Below are 18,770 nucleotides of genomic sequence, written 5' to 3'. Positions count from 1 at the left end.
TGCCTATAATTCGACAAATAACCATTATCTTTTACTTTTTCATATCGTTGGCAGGAAAGTTTATTCAGGCTCCAAGGCAGAATTTTAAATGTTTTGAATGGCTGCACGAGTGTAAAGTGAATTAAATAAATACACGTAATTAAAGTAATGAGCATATTTAACTAAATATTGCCTTGATGCCAGTGTTAGAGTCATGGACTGCTTGGCATTCATCAAATGGTTAGATAGTAGCTTTAACCCGTATAGTGCCTGAATACATCCAGTATCAAGTTCAGTGTAAATATCATAATGAAGCTAAGTTCCATATAAAATTACATAATTTCAATTTGATCAAAGCTATAGCCCACATGAACTGAGCTTAATCCAAACTGAAAGAATCACAGTTTGTGTTGATTGGTCACTGTTTTTGTTTTGCTATATCAGGCTTATATTCTATATTATTGTCATTTTATCACTAGGTGTGTTGTCACGTAGTTGAACCAGCATAACAATGCCCGGACAGCCACAAACCCCTGCCTCCTCCTTTTTGTCCCTACATTCACAGTCACACAAGGACACCATCTTGAACAAATTAGATAAACTACGGAAAAGGGAAATGCTTTGCGACATAACACTTATTGTAGAGAACGTGCACTTCAAAGCGCATAAAGCTTTGCTGGCTGCCAGCAGTGAATATTTCTCATTAATGTTTACAACAGAAGAGCAAGACAGCCAATCCATCTACAAACTAGACGGCATGGCCGCTAAGATATTTGCAGCAATACTTGAATTCATTTACTGTGGCACTGTGACAGTAGAGGAGAGTGCTACCGAGCAACTCCTTGACATGGCCCGGCTCCTAGAGATCAATGACCTGGTGAAAGCCCATGCTGACCTTCAGAACTGTAGCCAAGTCACTGAGGTGCAGAGAGAAGCGCCCACAGGAAGAGAAGACGGAGACAACTGCGCGTCGGCCGAACCCAAGCGCAAAAGGGGACGGCCAAGAAAGAACGTAAATCTAACTGCAGACATTCAGGTTCATAACTGCAGTCAAACGGAAGGTGCATCTCTAAAAGACGCCGAGGTCACAAACTCAAAATGCCCCGTAACCGACTCTAGCGAGACCAAAGAATCCTTGCCCAGTACACGTGCTCTTCCAAAAGATTCGGATGATGCGGATTACAGCCCCCGAGGAGAGCGTCTTCGTCACAGCAAGCGTATAATAAAGCAGCCTGTGAACCTGAAAGGCTATAGGGTGGGGGATGACTTGAGGAAGGAACGAAGGGAGCCAGGGAAGAGAGGAAGAAAGAGAAAATACCCCAGCACAGAGGCCAAGTGTGAGGAGTGCGGGAAAGTTTTTAAAAATCATCTGTTTTTAAAAATACATCAGCGGACTCATACAGGTGAACGTTTTACTTATATGCGCTGGAGTGTTGTATTAAGTCCAGAGAGAGAAAAAGAGAGAGAGAGTTCAGTCTGTGACCCAGACGTGTGAATTTCACTGTGTTTTTTAAATTGTGATTTTATTCTAGGTGAAAAACCTTTCAGATGTTTAATGTGTGGAAAGAGTTTCACACAGAAACACACCCTTTTGGTTCATCAGCGCATGCACACGGGAGAGAAACCATACGTCTGCAGCATCTGCTCCAAAGCGCTCTCGACAAAACACTCCCTACAAGAGCATATGAATCTTCACACAGGTACACATGTAACACAAAGACTGATTACAGTGATTAATGTTTTAGTTATAGTATCCCTATGCTGAAGCGCTTATAACATCTACTTCACACTCAAGAAAGTACTCCATTGGCTAACTCAGCTATTTATACACAGCAATTGCAAGTATCTTAATAGGAGAGTCAGTTTTCTATATAATGCAGCACCTTGTGATCCATGCCTTACCCCACTGTATTTTTCCTTTAATGTGCTTTGTGTTTCATTTGATCAGTTACACCAAAGAACCTGGAACAACCAAAGCTGTGCATTAATTTATCTGTTGTGATGAACCATAGTCTCTTATACAAATTGGAGTTTTCTTTCATTCTTCTAGAAAAGAAGTCATTCAGCTGCGATCAGTGTGGGAAGACATACAGTCAAAAGAGGCAGCTAAAAAGCCACTACCGCGTGCATACAGGGAAAGCCTTACCTGAATGTGCCCACTGTCATCACAAATTTATGGATGCAGCACAACTGAAGAAGCATCTCAGAACCCATACAGGTAATAATTACTCCACAATGTTGATTCAAGCGTGATGATGTACAATGACTATAAAAAAAAAAGTCCTCACAATAGATTTTTATGACAGTGTCCATGGCACTCTTATAGGAAAGTGGGGAGAGAACGAAGACATTTATTTAAGAAGCTTTGATTGTCTTTGCCTATCCCCAAAGGGAGCTAAAATTGGCAATAAACTGCTGTTTTTGCTTAAAACATTTCCAAGAAAGCTGGATTTTACTGTCCAAGGACAGTAAGCTCTGTTGTATCTGTCCTTAAATTCTGTGGTTCAAAAGGCACCTCAGATACTGCTCTGTTACCATGTTCTGATCCACATGGGCACCAAGTGTCCCCGTAAACGAGGGTGTTACCATATATGGGCTAATTGAGGCACAGTGCCTGACTTGCAAACATTTCAAAGCGAAATTTCTTATGTTTTATTTGAGAAGGGTTGCTTAAACATTTCTGTACAGTGTCTGCACCTGAAATCTGAAACATTATAATAATAAAAAAATAAGTATATTCAAAGTATAATATTGTATGCAGAAAGGGCCTTTGTAATGACCTTCTGGTTAAATTAGTTAAGTAATAAAATATGTTTTGAAATAGAATAAAATGTTTAAAAATAAACCTGTTGTTACATGTCACAAAAAGATTAATATGTAGGTCAAGTAAAGAGATGCAGCAGAAAACCCCACCCACCACTCAGTAATGGACTGTACTTCTGCTGCAGGTGAGAAGCCTTTTACTTGTGAGATCTGTGGGAAGTGTTTCACAGCGAAGAGTACTCTACAGACACACATCAGGATTCACAGGTGAGAGCAGAATCCTTTTCTGCACCCTCTTTAGCAAGGTACGCACACTGATCAAACCAGAAACTTGTATATCAGATGAAAAAAAGTTCAGAAATGTATGTTTGATGTTATGTTATCCATGTGTATGGGAAACCTGCTGTGAGGTTTACAATTCTAATTATAAATTCGCAAACCTCCATGACATAGAACACTGAAAATGTATGCTTTAAAAAAAAGTTTTTTTTTGTTTAAATGTTGGTCCTGTATTATGTTTTGTTACTTGTAGAGGAGAGAAGCCTTATGTCTGCAATGTGTGCAACAAGTCCTTCTCCGATCCCAGTGCCAGGAGACGTCACGTGGCCTCACACACGGGAAAAAAGCCCTTTACGTGTTCTGTGTGCAATCTGTCTTTTGCACGGCTTGACAACCTCAAAGCTCACACCAAGACGCACAACAAGGAAAGGCTAAGCATAGAACCAACCGAGACCACAGTGGTAGAGGCCACCGCCGGAGCCGAGGAGATGCGTAGCATTTTACAGTTGCAGCAATACCAGCTCCCTTCGCACACTGAGCAGGAGATCCAACTAGTAGTGACTAGTGAGGTGGACAACCTGAACTTTGTGCCCGGGCAGGAGCAGGGAATCAGCATCCTCACCGCAGAAGGGGCGTCCGATGCATTGACGGCTGCAGAGCAAAGCCACTCCGGCCTCACCCTGCTGACCCAGCCTTCGGGCCATGTCCAGAACCTTGCACTTGTTACTCAGGACGGGTTAGACTCTAACCCTCAGATCCAGACCATCAGTGTCTTGGAAGGCCAGGTGGGTTCCAGCAGCCAGACTGAACAGATGCACGTCATCACTCTGACCAAGGAAGCTATGGAGCAACTGCAGGTTCAACATGGACCAGCCCAGCAGCTTCAGATCTCCTCTAGACCAGTTCAGCAGCTCCAGGTGATCCACCAGGCCATCCCACAGCTGCCTGTCAACCAAGGACCTTCCACCGCTCATGGTGAGGTAACCAGAGAACATCAGGCTCAGAGTCAAGCTCAGGCCATCCACATAAGTAACCAGTCCAGCCAACCTATCTCCATCAGCCAGACCAGCGAACAGATCCCCAGCCACCAGATTCAGGGTCAGACCTTCCAGATTCAGGCAGGAACAGTCTCTTACCTCTACACCACAAGCTTGGCCCAACATAACTAACTGATTTAACATGTTTTTAATGTTTCTATTTCATGTTACAATAGATCCAGAGGAAAACTTATGTCTTTTCATGGCAAATTGTAACGGTACTTTTTTGCATGTATTTTTCAACTGTAATCTTGTAATGATATGATAAAGACTGCTGCAGATCTAAAATAAAATACCCAAGCAAATCTTTTTTTGATGACTTGCATGGGTTATTATCCAAATACTGTAATGTCATGCCTTCAAATTTGGCTTTGTCAAATAAAGAGGATGTTATTTACATTTGTGCTTTTGTTTGAGCATTTTGGTCTTTCTTGCTTTGTAATTTAATGTAAAGTAATTGCTAGAACCGGTTCAAACAGGTATGACAGCCCCTGTATAAGGAGTACTTTGGATGAGAGAAAGTTAACATCAGGAGATGTAACATCAGTAAAGAGAAACGCGAGACCATCGCGTTATACTGTCTTACTCTGCCATTTAGAAGGATCAGGTTCTACGTTAAAGAACACAGAGACACCAAAAGGAGGACTACATTCAGGTTTTTATTCCTTTGTTTTGAGGACTATAATGTAGTACTTTTTTAGGGCGCATTTACCCATTCCCCCATTGAAGGTGTGAACTGTGTGTGCGTGAATGAGTTTGTCTGTGTGTCTGCCCATATACCCAGAGCAGTGGGCAGCCACAGCCGCAGCACCTGATGCTTTCCCCTCCCACAACACGCCTGAAGCGCCCTTGGACAAGGCACTTAACCCCCTACTGCAGCTGTAGCCCCCATGGTTAAAATAGTTTACTTTAATTCTAAAGTAAATTTCACTCACTCTGTACACTTTAAAACTTCCACATCTGTACATGGCTGTCACGACTCTGCTCAGAAGAGGTGACAAAAAGAAGGGCAAGGGCAGACCACGCACGGATCACATTAAGGACAAAGCAAATTTATTATCAAAGCAAAAAACACCAATTTTTTAACAATTAGACTGGTAGTCAGCAGTATCAGTGGTGTAGGCAAGGTATGGATGTGTGTTAGAGAAGTGTGGGGGCGTTGAAATGCAGTAACCAAAAATCCTCATGAAACAAATGGTGGAGGCCTGAGGAAGAGAGAAACAGAAAAGAGTTAGGAGGAAGGGGAAAGCAAGAGAGGAAGGGGAGGGAGAGAGAGAGGAAACGCCAGTTCCCTTTAGGCTTAAATACACCTGGAGATCAGAACACCCAGGTGCCCAATATCAACCAAAAGATCTAGAGTGGAGTGTCAAATGGGTCTCAATAACTATCAGATTTCCCTGTTTTCAAACTGCAGTTATTTTTCAACTTCACCTCTTTTTCATGCTTAAAAAACGTAGCAGGTTTGGAAGATCTCAATGGGGTTTTTTTTGTTTGTTTTTTTTTTTTACATACATGGATCAAATCTAGGCTGACTTTACAGAAAGGCACTATTTACAAAGTTAGTCTCAACAATTACAAATTTTCCCATTGTACTCATTTTTTCTTTCTTTTTTCAAAAAAAAAAAAAACAGACTGCAATGAAGAAAACAAAAGAACTGCACGACAAAGAAAACCCTGTACAGAGCCACAAACTAACAGAATCTTACAATAAAATACTAGATTAGGTAAAAACAGAAAAACTAAGAATTACTGAATGGATCGTGCAGATACAAAGAGATGGATCTGGACGTGAGGAAAACTGAAACAAGCAGAGTCATGAAGAAGGAGGTGGAGATGAAAAAGAAAATGAAGGAGTGTAAAGAGAAGATGTGACTGAGGGAGCTTGAGAGGGAGGAGATAAGAAATGAGCTGGAAAAGTTCTTGGCAATCCAGAAACAAAGACAAACTTACACGGAGGAAGACCTCATTTTCCAGGAGCTAATGGCAAAAAGGCACCACGAGTTTGAAAGAGAAATGGAAAAAATGCAAAGTGAGTTGCTGCTCAGGATGAGAGGCATGGAAAGGAAACTGTTGGAGGAAAGAGAAGGGATAGAAAACATGGAGAGAGAGAGAGAGAGAGAGAGAGAGAGGGAGAGAGAAACTAATAGAGTTGCAGAGAAAGCACGAGACAGAGCTGCTAAAGAGATGCAGAGAGACTGAGAGAAAGAGAGAAGTGGAAACTGAGACGGAAGATGAAAGCACGAGAGAAACTAAGAAACGGGGAGCAGACATTCAAGCGGAAAGAGAAATAGAAAAAGAGGCAGAAGAGGAAGAGGAAAAACTGGAGGAGACAGGGAGACAGCAACTAGTAAATGAGTTGGAGAGAAAACCTCTGGACATGAAAGAACACAATGAGCGAACTTTGGAAGGGACAGAGAAGGAGGTGGAGAGAGAGAAGGAAAAGATGAAAGAAATGGAGAGGAGGAGAGACAAATGGCATGGGTAAACAAGATGAGGGAGGAAGATAAAGGGGGAAAAAGGAAAGTTAAGAGGCTGAGGAGGCTGCCATCTGCAGGACTGTCAGCCATGTCCCTGATCACATCAGCCTAACACACCTCTTCCCTGACGACCGCAGTGGACTCTATAACTCCTCCTGCCTCCTCAGGAACCTTCACTTCACCATCTCTCACTATTCTTTAATAAAAAAAAAACCTTTCAGGGAAATTACTCCATAACTAGTGTTGTCTACGTTGTTCCATGTGTCATACCTCTGTTAGTTCAAGTATTGTCTTAAAGATATACAGCTGACTCTATGTTCTAGCTCCCGTTTAATTTACTTCATATTCTGATCATGTATGGGTGATTCTTCAACTATGGTCATTTCTGTGTACCTGGAAGAAATACGAAAAACAAAAAAACATTTCCACATTTTTATTTTTATTACTTACCTCACTCCAAGAGGAACTTATAAAAAATAAACAATAGCTCAGTCATTCATTTTACTAGGCTACATAATAAGAGGCCTTTTATGTATGGTTTTCACTAGAGCCCAACCAATAAATCGGCGTGCCGATATTATCGGCCGATATGAGCTAATTGCAGATAAATCAGTATCGGCGTTTAACAGCTGATAAATGACAATTAAAAAAGAGGCAGAAGATGGATTCTTCAACCATGTTATATAATTCATGTCAGCCATGCCTGGTTTTGCTGCAGTAACGTGAAAGCCGGGACAGTCAGTCAAACATTAAAATTATGTTTAATTTTACAGTGGTTAAGTGGTGCAGGCTAAGCTGTTGACAAACTTGATTCTATGTTTATTTATGAAACAGTGCAGCAGTTCTAGCGAGTAAACAAACAACGGTCCTATCACTTCTCCCTTGCCACCTCTAAAAATTCTCTGACAACATCGCTCACAGCAGTTTATAACACTGTCCATTAGGCTAGCCTGCTAAAATAGGTTACTGACAAAGCTAGCTAATGTCATGTTTATCCGTGAAAGACCGATAATGTTAACGGGCCATTAAACTATGGCGTTTAGCTTAACTGCCTAAATAAAGAAGTGGTAAATATATTTACGACTCGCATGTCTGTAGTTACGTTCGGTGCATTGGAAGTTATTAAAGCAGAGGGGAAATGTAAATAAACGTGAGCTGAACAAGTATCTAATGGCTTGGTAGCCAAACCAAGTTATCTACCTTCTCTTTGAACCGTGTAGTATGAAATCCCAAAGTCGCAAGTCCTCGTTGCAGAAAGTCATGAAGAAGATGCATTCAACAGCAGCATTTACTCAAGGTCACTGTATCAGGTTGCATTACTTATCAAAATTTTAATATATTTTGTTGTACTTTTGTTCAAAGTACTATTTATGACAGTAAAGCAAATTTATTTTTAAGCTGCATTATGTCATGTTATATAAGTGAGGACTCTTAAATAACTACACATAACAAATGTTAGGAAAATCTTTGTTTATGTTATGTTTTTAAAGAAAATGAATATCGGCCGATACACCATTATTGGATTTTTAAATCATAAAATATCGAAATCGGTATCGGTCTGAAGAATCCTACATGGGTCACTATATTGCCTTTGTCCCTAAGCCAGACTTTGGACTTCAACCCTGCTTTATACTGAATTTAATATTGAAATAATGTTGAGTTCAAGTACAAATTAGACGTCGAGGTCTGTTTTAATTAAATATATTATGTATTGTAATATTTATTCACATTTTCTTGTATTTTTCATAAAAAAGAACTCCTGTCCCTTGGGTTCACTGTCATTTCCATCACACTATACAAAATAGAATTCTGGGATCATGTTTTAGGGTTTGTATACATGGTAAGCTTAGCAACAGCCACTCGAAAGGGAAACACATGTCTGGAGAAAAGAGTTTCCTCCATACGGGGTAATAAAAAGAGGAAAAATCGAGGTAAATATGAGTTAAATTGAAAATATTTTTGCTGAGTGTCATTTCCAGACAGCTCATATTTCATATGAATGTAAAAACAGCTTGACCAATTTTATTTAATATTGTGTATTTTCAAAATACTATATAATTATAAAATACTATTTTGTGTGTATTTAATGCTAACTCTAAAACTGACATTAACAGGCCAACATATTATGAGATTGTAAAAGAAATATGACAAAATGTAATTTCCACATGATGATTTCCTCTTAATATTAGACTGAAATTTGTATTATTTAACACAATCATCACAGCCACTATCAGGATGTGTTTCTACAGAATGGAGAAATAAACCAGCGCAATGCATTTTTATATATAAACAGTTAAGCCCAAAATTATTCATACCCATGCCAAATTTGCATTTATAATGATTTTTTATTTGACCAATAGGTTTAAGCTGGCTGGACAAAAGATGATAAGACACTGTGTCAGAGATGTCGATGACAAATTTGAACTGTTTGTATGTTGTTGTTTTTTTTACGTTTTTGCCAAAAATGCCATGTCCAAAATTATTCATACCCCTTCAGATTGTTGCATATTTTTGAGAAGATGCAAGCTTCTATACCATTCCAAATGGTCTTGGTCATTTTTACCATGTTCTAGAGCATTCTAATCAGCTATAAATTGAGAACAGTTCATGCAAGACGGGCATACAAAAGCTCGCCTAGCCTTTGCAAAGGCTCACTTGGACAAAGAAGAAAGCTTTTGGCCATCTGACCACAGAATTGATGACCAAAAGCTCCCTTCTTTTCTGTTTTAGAGAAGTAGAGTCCTCCTTGGTCGGCGTCCATGGAGACCAGCCTTTTGCAGTGTCCACAGGAGTGTCTGCCTTGAGATGTTGGTACCTTTGCATAAAAGTATAAAAGTGCATGACATTCTTTCTCTCTCTCTCTCTCTCTCTCTCTCTCTCTATTTCATGCCATTAAAAAGTCTAACAACCTTCTTACCTGCGCTACTGCTAATCAATGCCTCTGACCAGACTTGGCTACAAAGCACAGCCTCTGAACAACAAATTCGAGAGGACCTCCTGGGCTAGAGAAGGTCCAAGAATTCACTGAGCCTTAAAATTCTTTGTTGTTCCCCTTTTTGTTGTTAAGAAATTAACATTTGTCTTTGGATTTCATTTGTTCTCTTTGACAACCATAATATTCAGAATAATGACACAGTATTCAAATTCTGGTGGGGAACAGCCTCTAGTTCTGCGTCTGAGAGATTCTTTTTACTGTTCCATGTATCCACTGTCCCACGCAAGAGTGTAAAACTGTAAAACTGTACTATAGGCCTACAGTAAAAAAAAAAAGAAAAGAAAAGAAAGGAAATAAGAAAAAACAGACTAAACAAGGGCTCTTCTTCTGGCCTCTGGCCACATCAAAAGCCCTTATAGAGAGTGTCAGTTATAAAATGCTGTTTGTGCAAGCCGTAGTGGTTTTGTGAAATGAAAACTTCTTGACACCTTCTTCTGCCTTGCAGTGACCACTGTATTATCGCCTAGTCTGTTGTATAATTGTCTCAAATAACACAGCGAATTCTGATAGAAGAAAGGAAAACAAAGAACAGGAGTAGGATAAATGACAGTCACAGCAGTTATTAGTGAGAACAATTAATCTCTGTTTTTGACATGTCAAAATGTTGTGTAACCGTTGTGCGCTAGGTTTACTATAGGCCTATTTTATGAAAAAGGTGGATATAACATCCTGGTTTAGTTATTTCTGTTTCCCGTCATAATTAAACAAAACTAGCTACTGATATATAGCATTCTGAAGCCTATATATAGCATCCTAGGCCTATGGCTTCATCAAGCGTTCCGAATAACTACAGCGCTTCTTTGAGTGTCGTTGTCGCTTTCTAGATAGAAATCGAAACAACCTCTCTGGTAATGCCCCTTGTTCATTCGAAAAGCTCCCAGCAACCAACGCTTGTAATTTTTTAATACGACGTATTTGCACGTGAGCAACAGGAAAAGTAGTTACAATTCACTTTGAACTGTGTGGAAATGATGCCAAGACTTTCGGCCCTTCTACTTCAACAGAGGTTGCGCAAATTACGGAGAGACATTGAAAGTGTGTCGTACGTTAACGCGTTCACTTATCACCTTCCGCCTGAACTTAGACGAATCAAGGGAGTTCATTTATTATCCTTTCAGCTGATCATTATTATACTGCTTTTGTTCTGCTATATTAAAAAGGTAGGATTTCACATCACATTCAGTTTTTGAATTTGTCTAGCTAACACTCAGAGAAATTAACCAGAGATTCGAAGGGCTTTTGGTTTTGAAATTTGTGACCTGTTGTAAAATCATTTCAGTGATAAAGTCATTTTGGTCAGTTGGATTTTATTTTTCGCTCTTTTTAGTTTTTTAGACTCCGAATCAAACCTCATGTGAGCCTAGCTCAGTTTCGGATAATGTCAGAGGGATTACCAAGTGAGAACCTCCCAGTCATGACAAGATCAGCGACATCTCTGTAAGCTCCAGTCACACTAAATGTTCCATCATTCCGACCAGCACAGAATAATGTGAGCGCTGCTGGTCGTTTTCAAAGGCAATGACACTACTGTACATACACGTGTCTTGTCTCGCTGCGAGTGACACAGCAACAGGTTAGAAACTGTGCTCCAGTAGTCTGATGTTATATTCTTAACCTAATTTATATCAGACATCACTGTCACATTAATTACAGCAAACGTTGTACAACTTTATCATTCAGTTGGCTCTTTAACAACTTTAACTTGTGTATCAATATTCAGTATAAATAAGCTTGTGGGTGTTTTGTTTACGTAATGTTTGTTAGTATGCAATGTACAAGTCTTTCATGGTGACTTGCTGAATTCTTTCACTTTATCAATCTTTCAGTGACAAGCTACACAAAACTTCTCGTCACTAATGGGACCTTTTGTTTTCATTTAGGTCCACCTATTTGTGTGTTGAGTCCCTCTTACTACAAAGGGATTCAAATCTACTCTGACAAACAATAAAACACACACTTTTAAAAATGCTTCTTAGTGTTGAGTTTTGTAATGTTTTAACCGTTTTTTGTGCAGAGTGAAGATGAGGCACACAAGCTTGTTTGGAGCATGATGTTTATTTCAAGATGGTATTTTAAAGAGCTCCACAGAAATACTCTCACACAATATTCCCCTTTATTTAGTTGCAAGATATTTGGCTTTGCTTTACAGGTGTGCCCATGAACATAAATTCCCAAATTCTTTTAGCAGAAAAATACAGAGAACTCTCTACAATGCATTCCTTGTACTAGTTATATCCATAGAGGTTTACACAAAAGTATTCAACGAGAAGTATTTGTAGACATGCATAGTGGTTGAAAATTAAAGTAAAGTATAGTAAAGAGTCACACTCTCAGAGGTGGGAGACTGAAAATGTCATCATGGTGAGTTTGTGACAGCTATGTCTGAATCCTTAATAATAAAAGCCTTTGCACTCGCTTATCTTGCATGCATTTACAGAGAACAAATGGAACAGGAGGAGAACCAAGGCTCTGACATCATGAATTTGGTCAGCACATTTTCTGGAAATAGATACATATGAGTCAAATTCATTATACAGTAACAGTTCACTCATTTCTTGAAAAACATACTCAAACGTTTGAACTTGCAAACTGCTAGCAAGGTTGGTTTTTATATACATAAACAGCAGTATTTATTTGCTCGTTTGTTTGTTTTTTGTTTGCGATGCACAGAATATCTCCAGTGAATACATAAGCGTGATTATAAATCAATTCACACGTTATTTTCACATCTGGAATATATTGAAACCCAACAGGAATTCATCTCTCACAGTAAGTAAAACCCTAAGAATTTTGAAAGGGTTTAAAGTTAACCCTCTGTGTCCGTTGTATTTGCTATATCGACTTTGTCTCAATTGTTTCCATTACTGGCGTCTCTTTTCCATAAATTGAAATTATATTTGCATATTATTATTATTATTATTATTATTATTATTATCACAAACAGAGAAAATAACACAAATAGAATTCATCGGACATAATCAGTTTTAGCAGTGCAGCAATGAAGCAGCTGACATGAGAAAACAAGCATCCTGGCCCCCTTCAAAGAATTTGGTTTGAGGGAACTTGTGAATTGACTTGTGAATGGTGCGTGTTTGCATACGAAATAAATGATTATATTGTTATTGCTTGTCACACAGGCTGCTAAACTGTAGTTACACTAATCCGGTCTATAGCATTAATCAGATTTATCTATGCGTTTGGCAGTTTTGTAAACAATTAAATCCCCAAATTTACAACTGTCGCTAAGTCCTTATCAAACAACCGGTTTTTGCGATCATGTAAAGCAAGACGGATCGGGAAAAACTTGGGCGGTAGCTTTTTTTTTACGGGTTATAATGCTTGCCTCCTGGTAGCCTAATAGAATCATGCACGCCATTTTCTCATATGTTATTTCCATACACCAGTGAAACGAATTCCACTCATCAAGCCAGGGTACACCATTACTCCTTCGACTACAAGAGTGGTTTATTTATTTATTTGTGTGTAAAATATACATTCATTCAACAAAAGAGCCAAGTATCTACTTGTTCAAAAACATTTTCAATAGTTTAAATAATATTATTTTGTTTTCTATTAAGTGCTCATCACTAAGGGATCAACCAACTGAGAAACAACTGTCAAATACAAATTTTAGTGGAGTGAAACGTTCTTATTTCGAGCCGCGTGATTTTTGTTCTTGGATGGAGCTCGGACGCAAACGTGAAGTTTCAGATGTTGGATACATTATCAACCGAACATCCACATTTTTCGACAATCATGTTCGGAAATTCGGCCACTTCGATTTCCGTGTGGTCTCCTCTCTTCACCAAATACATTATTGGCAACGGCGCGCTCTCAGCTACAGCGCAAGATCTTCTGCCGTATCCGTAGTTAAGCACCGGCTGCTTGCATCCTCCAATGCACCGGAACGCTTGGTAGCCCGCCGGTTCAATGATCCAAAACTGTGTCCAGGTGAGTTCGCGGAAGTTTATAAAATGTTCCTCTCTGCAACACATGCCAATGGCTGTGCTAGATTTGCAGTCGCCTCGCGACCTGTTGAAAAAAAAGTACATGTCAGTTTAGTCAAGGAAAAAACATACACAATATGAGAACTGTTGTATTATTATAGACCATCGCGACTATCCAGAATTAATTATTTACCCAAATTCATCCATACTGAGGGTGTACAAAACGAGGTCAGGTTTTCCTTGGCCTTTATCTTTAATCTCCTCTTTGGGGTTTTGTGAAGCGAAGCGCACACTTCTTGCCATCTCTGCAGCGTAGCTACCCGGTCTCTCTCCCTCGATCCACACCTCTAAATGTAGAGGGATGTTTCGCTGGGTTTTTGACCAGTAATGAATCGCCTGAGTCACATCAAAACTCGTCCAGCCCGTTTCATGGATTGGCACCAACCTGGAAAGAGAAATACATAGGTGAGTTCAGCCGATGAAGCCACAAGCCTACTTGTTTAAATTATCCCACAAATTTCACAAGAAACAGACGTTGTCCTTAACACTAGCATTTTTATTTCCCGAACCTTGAATCCACAAGTGATGTCCGATTGGAACCAGTGGCCGACACTTCCACCCAGTAAATGCTCACTCTTGCGTTGTTAACGGGTCGGTGGCTCTTCTTCGCAGTCAAGGACATTTGGGGTGGTGCAGTCTTGTAAAGTTTCAACTCGGCCATCGTTACTTCGCTGTTATCACGGATTCTTGCCTCCATGTCAAATGCCAAGCGTTGTCGGGTGGTGTCAGAGTACATTATTTCTCCCTCTATATCTGGATGAAAAATGCGACAAAGTTGTTATAGTAGCATAATGGCATGTCTCTGTACTCATCAACATCATAAAAATATTATTTCTCATACAGGCATTCATTGCATTCATATAGAATGGACCTTTCTTTAGATATGTAGACATACCTGCACTCCCGTGGATGCCTCTGAGAATGCCCGCAAGACTTGGCACTGACCTGCGTCTTCTCTTGTTATGAAATTTCAACATGGAGAGATACTTGTTCTTAATATGAGTCGGGACGACCAGATTCTCGAGATCTCTTTTCTGAATTCTTGGAGGCTCTGTCATTCCGAGCTTCTGAAGCATCGCTTCCTTAATGTCTTCAGTACTGAAACAGTGTGCAACTGAGAACAGCGCAGCGCAAAGCAGCCATTTGAAGAGATATTCCATGTTTGATCCCGAGGAGAGATGTTGCTATCCAAAGAGTTGTGTAACTTCTGAGTGTCGCTTTGGCCATTTATACAGCTCACTCCTATCGCAGAGTTCGGAGTCTTTCGCACATTCACAAAGGGGTGGTGACTAATTCTGAGGAACAGGTATACACTTCAAAGCCCCGATCCACTGAAGGACTATTATGGTTGTTTATTGGTCTTTGAACATGACATATTTTAATCTACAGCCATTTTTGTTGATGAAATACACAGCGGTATTCATAACGGTGTATTTATATAAATTTGCCACATTCATATCATTTACAGTAATCATTTTGATTTCATTATTAGAAACACTTTATCTGTCTGTTTGACAGGTTTTGAAGATGATTCGATTTTTCAGTCATTATGCATATGTGGTCTTTCTCACATAAAGAAAAACAAAATAAATAAACTAAACCTGGTGGCTCATTGAGAGAGGTCAGAAGAAGAAAGTGTATTCAAAAATGACCCCCCCCCCTTCCCCATGTCCTCTTAGAGAAAGAAAATATTATACAAATAGACCACAATTTCAAGAGCGTGCTTGGGTATGTGGATTGGGATGCTTTTCACAAGGGGGTGATTATCTGTTTCTATTGTGGGACTGACCATGCCTTTTTTGTCTCTCAAACAGGGGGTCTTAGGTTGGCTGCAGTCAGCCTTGTGTATTGAGTGTATTGAGAGTTACCCTGGGATGTCAGACACAGGGACACAGGAAGGGTTGATGACAGATCAACACAAGTCAGACTACTAGCCAAACATACTGACCATACAGCGTGCTAATCATGTTATTAGCAGCATTTGTTTGCCTAGATGAGGAAGACTAGCTTTTCAGTGTTAAACATTTCAAAAGTCAACACGGACATTATTATTCAAGATAGAAGTTAAATATTAGAGTCGCTTTGCAACATAAGCAAAATGTTTGTCTATGTCTGGTTTGGTATGAACAGGTTTAGTTTGTTTATTTTTCAGATTTTTTCCCCTGTGAATTATGTTTTTTTTTCCTGACAAACATCCCCTCGTGCCTTTCAGTAGACTTAAAAATAATTGACATTAGTTGACATATGAATTATATAAACACAGATATAAATACAGATGTTTTCTTTGTCTATGAATCTTATTAGAATTAAAGTTATTAATATGCCATTAATATGTCATTTCCCCACAATAAAACAGGGTTATGATTACTGACTGGGCTCTTCTTTGGTTGATTCATAATTAAGATTCAAAAGTTGATTTCCAATATTTCTCAGACATTCTCAGTGTCTTGGTGGCCTAATGTCATTTCCAGCTCCAGTGCCCTATGAGGTACAACAGGAATCAGCTGTTGGGGTGATTTTCTTATGCACACTCTCTCTTGATCAAATGATATGAGGCAGTAATACTGCTTTAATTTATTTAGACCTAGCAGTTTTTATTCTTGGTCTCGAGAATACACTTTTTAAAGGCACTTCAATCTGTTTTCCTACATAAGATACCAGCATCAGACAGATGTGTCTTTCAACCAGGACTGAATTTAAGCCACTTTGAACTCAGTCACTGTTTTTGATGTTTGATGTCCAGAAAGCAATTAGTTTATTTATTTCAACTTGGCCAGACTGCAGCAATTCATTACACTGTTTAAGTCATCAAATCAAATCAAAGGCCACACTTGATCCTCAAATCAATAAAAGAGGAATCAGACTAGTCTGTTGCCTTGGCTTCCAATTGCTTTTAAAGTTCTTTATCATAATTATATGAAAGAAAACTTAAATGATCTCTGAAACATTTGTTCACTCAAACAAACACTTTTCCAGCTTTAATTTATCACAATGAACATTACTGTTCCTGTTGCAAGACAAAAATAGCAGAATGAGCATAAATAACTAAATAGGCATAGATAGATAGATAGATAGATAGATAGATAGATAGATAGATAGATAGATAGATAGATAGATGGGTAGATAAATAGATGGGTAGATAAATAGATGGGTAGATAGATAGATGAACAACTAAATATGAATGATATAAATTTATATAGAAACCTATCTCTGCTTCTTCCTCCTCCTCCTCTTCTTCTTCTTCTTCTTCTTCTTCTTCTATAGGTACCTTAAATGTCCTTATAGTTCATAAGCATGTATCTACTTTGGTAGATGTGGTGAAGGTTGATTTTCAGTTCAAACTATGTATGTTACCCTCGATTTATGATTATACGAATTGTATAGTACGATAAAGATAAGATAATATGCAATTTTCTTCACTCAACTACACACAACCTGTGAGCGAAATTGGACCAAGCTGAAGCGCTGCTTGACGTCACATTATAACAAGTTTTGTGAAAGTATCGTATTATTCTCACCAATAAATTCAATATCAGTTTTGCAAAAAAGAAAATCAAAATGATGCAGAAACTGCTCAGTCTCAGTTTGCATTAAACTTCAGACAAGCTGAAACCGGTGTTGCGCCTTATGATCTTATCGTAGTTCACGTATGACCGCGACCGTTCAAAATTTACACGACAATAAAATATTGTTTAATGATTAATATTTGGAATAAACTCTGTGGTACGCAATGATTTTGAGACTTCGGTTTCTAACTCCATACTTACAACGATTAATGGTAGGCGTGTTGGTCTCGTTTGGCACGGGCGTTCTTTGACTTGTGGTAGGCTAATGACAATACACAAAATCATTAATTAAAGGATCGAGAGAGTATGAGCGATTTGACACTCTCACCCTCTTCGCAGGTCTAAAGAAATGAGCTCAACGGGAGAAAATAAACATTTTCAGTGCTCTTTTCTTTTAATCAAAAGTCTGCAAAACCCTAAATCAACACAATGGGTGTTAATGACAAGGTAAACATTTGCATCACAAGACACTTCCCACTGAAACCAAAACACATTTAACCATGTCAAATTTCTTCACATAAGAATAACAACAAATAGTTCTAGTGATATTCACAGTAATATTTTGCTTTGTAACGAAAACCCGTGTTGTGTTTCCCCGAATGGAAAACAGCAATATAGTAACATGAAACCCAGTTTTGGAGAAGTACCATGAGGGGGGGGGGGCACAGAAAGTAAAGTTCTACAAATGTTTAAGGCACACGAACGCACGCACGAACGCACGCACACACACAGAGAAAACAATGTGTTATGATGGCAAATATATGGTGGGCTAAATCACTAATGTTGCCATATATGATAATACGTTTTTGATTATTGTGTTTCTTTTAATCCACAGTGACAATAAGAATAAAACACGTATTATCAAAACAATTTAATAAAAAAAATAATAGTAAGAAGAAGAAGAAGAAGAAGAAGAAGAAGAAGAAGAAACAGTCTTTCTCTGTGATCATGACAAAAGAAAGTGACCAGAAGAGCCATACGCAGTGCCCCTTAGAGCTCAAGCCTGTGGAGGAGACAAACCAATTTTAAATAACTAACATATAACCTATCAAACTGTGAAACAACTCTCCAAAAGTGACATTATTATTATCGGTATTACTATTAATACTACTACTACTACTACTACTACCACTACTACTACTACTACTACTAATATTCAGATTCACTGCTGCCTCATAGCAAGAGGGCCCTGGGTTCAAATCCCAGCTGTCCCAGGCCCTTTCTGTATGGAGTTTGCATGTTCTCCCATGTTTGCATGGGTCTCCTCCCACCATCAAAGACATGTATGCTAGGATTAATACTCCTGTCCATTGACCTTGACTGAAGCACTGGCAAAAAGACAAAAGACTGGAGTTGGTCCTTGGCCAGCTGTGGCTGCCCACTGCTCATAGCTTCTAATGTGTGTGCTCACTGGATTATAGGATGGGTTAAATGTAGAGGCTACATTTCACTGCGCACTGCTCTAGTGTGTGTGACCAATGAAGTTCTTCTACTTCTATTATTATTGCTGTTGCTGTTGTTGTTTGTAGTAGTAGTATACGAACCTAAACAGGAGATAGCACCTAAAGACAGGAATGATGGGTGTTTCCAGCTGAAACTCTCTCTGCTGGTTCTCATCTATTTTTTCTTGAGGTCTAGTGCTATAATGGAAGTACTGAGCAGCTTCG

General features: G+C 39.0%; 2 protein-coding genes across 2 annotated transcripts; one reads left to right on the top strand and one right to left on the bottom strand.

Moving 5' to 3' along the window:
• The first annotated feature begins 490 nt into the window (after positions 1-490).
• On the top strand, positions 491-4,190 carry zbtb24 (zinc finger and BTB domain containing 24). The gene is made up of 5 exons (XM_030785593.1): positions 491-1,382; positions 1,512-1,679; positions 2,030-2,197; positions 2,928-3,009; positions 3,275-4,190. The coding sequence occupies exons 1-5, from the start codon at positions 491-493 to the stop codon at positions 4,188-4,190; spliced, it is 2,226 nt and encodes a 741-aa protein (XP_030641453.1).
• Positions 4,191-13,237: 9,047 nt separating this feature from the next.
• Positions 13,238-14,697, bottom strand: lft2 (lefty2). The gene is made up of 4 exons (XM_030767750.1): positions 14,433-14,697; positions 14,047-14,290; positions 13,671-13,922; positions 13,238-13,562 (listed from the first exon to the last, which is right to left on the bottom strand). The coding sequence occupies exons 1-4, from the start codon at positions 14,695-14,697 to the stop codon at positions 13,238-13,240; spliced, it is 1,086 nt and encodes a 361-aa protein (XP_030623610.1).
• Between the last annotated feature and the right edge of the window lie 4,073 nt (positions 14,698-18,770).

This window comes from Chanos chanos, chromosome 1 (genome assembly GCF_902362185.1).
Source record: "Chanos chanos chromosome 1, fChaCha1.1, whole genome shotgun sequence".
Taxonomy (NCBI): Eukaryota; Metazoa; Chordata; class Actinopteri; order Gonorynchiformes; family Chanidae; genus Chanos; species Chanos chanos.
This window is presented reverse-complemented; position numbering and strand designations above follow the sequence as displayed.